At 46.6% G+C, this 1,385-nt stretch overlaps 1 protein-coding gene across 1 annotated transcript; it reads left to right on the forward strand.

Moving 5' to 3' along the window:
* Positions 1 to 132: 132 nt before the first annotated feature.
* FOMMEDRAFT_153719 (uncharacterized protein) lies at positions 133 to 1,199 on the forward strand (the record flags this gene model as incomplete). Its single annotated transcript, XM_007264377.1, has 4 exons — positions 133 to 202; positions 448 to 713; positions 832 to 903; positions 969 to 1,199. The coding sequence occupies 4 exons, from the start codon at positions 133 to 135 to the stop codon at positions 1,197 to 1,199; spliced, it is 639 nt and encodes a 212-aa protein (XP_007264439.1).
* Between the last annotated feature and the right edge of the window lie 186 nt (positions 1,200 to 1,385).

A 1,385-nucleotide genomic window follows, 5' to 3' on the forward strand; every position in this document is an offset into this window, starting at 1 on the left:
CAACACTATGTTGTTGCTCTTGTTCTCTCTAGCCCAGTCTTCTGCCTACAAGCGTCCCACTGGCGGGCACTCTGCCTGCTTCAACATAGGCAATAAACATCACTGTACTCGTCTCTCCAATCTGCCGCTGCGATGCCCGCGCTGAGCCTCAGATCCCGCGATGATGCCACCGAGCTGACTACACCGTCCTTCATCGTAAAGCGTAAGCAGCCAGTCCACTTCATAATAACTCGCACAATGGTTGCTCATCCCTCTCCTCCCAACTTTTTGTCTCCCTTCCACCCCTCCCGCTCCTCGCTCCGCCACTTGCGTTACCTCTCCTTCATTGTCCTCCTTTGTTTACACTCGCCTTCCTTTTTGCATTCGCATTCGCACATCCGCATTGTTGACCAATGCCGAACGACTTCTTCAATGTTTCCATACACTCGCATACTTCCCGCTCTGTAGTGCAAGCAACAGTCGACAAGCGCGCGCTCGCGGCAATACCAACGTACGACCACTCCCATGGTACGACCCTCTCTTTGACGCTGTACGCGCTCTCCTTCCCTACCCATTCCATGCTTAACATCACTCTCTACAGGTCCACCCCACGTGCATTTACATTCCCTAGTGCAGCAGACAACACCATATCGAACGGAAGCAGTGGACCGCCACTTACCCCTCTTGAGCTGAGTCCGTCCATACGTTCCACTTCGCCTTCTCTGTTCGAGCTGGTACGTCCCAGAGATACACCTTTGCAATCCACAAAAACGACTCAGTTCACTGCTCCCCCAATTGCACGTCACAGTCAGAATATGTAGTATACGCATACTGATACAGCTTTGTCTACAGCCTGAATCAACTCGTTCAACGCTCCGGATCTCAACCTGTATGCACTACTCACACTCACTGCACGCTGTCACGGTACGTCCACCTTTTATCTCCTATTGTCACTTGCTAACTACTCTAAACCTGTCTAACAGGTGTAGCCTCAACCTCCACAACCCGCTCGACCTCATCCCACACACACACGCAATTTGACTCACAGGTCCCGAGTGACGACCAACCGTAGTGACAAAGACTACATCAAACGGCCTGAGGATGCGTTCATCCTTTTCCGACACAAATTCTACTCACGAAAGAACAAGGCAGAGGCTGCTGGTGGTGCAGAGGTTAGGACTGTAGAAATAATGTATCATTTATTATTTTGTATTAAATAATTAAATATAATTATATTTTATTAATTATTTGATAAAAAATTGTATCCAAAGCAAAAGGAAGCAATTCAAACGCTTGTAATGACTTATAAGTATTATAAGCAGATATTATACTTTCTCAAATAAATAAGTATGTCTTAGTCTTGTAATCTTAGAAAGTGTTATAATTCACTTTTTATAACTTGACAA

Source organism: Fomitiporia mediterranea (genome assembly GCF_000271605.1).
Source record: "Fomitiporia mediterranea MF3/22 unplaced genomic scaffold FOMMEscaffold_3, whole genome shotgun sequence".
NCBI lineage: Eukaryota > Fungi > Basidiomycota > Agaricomycetes > Hymenochaetales > Hymenochaetaceae > Fomitiporia > Fomitiporia mediterranea.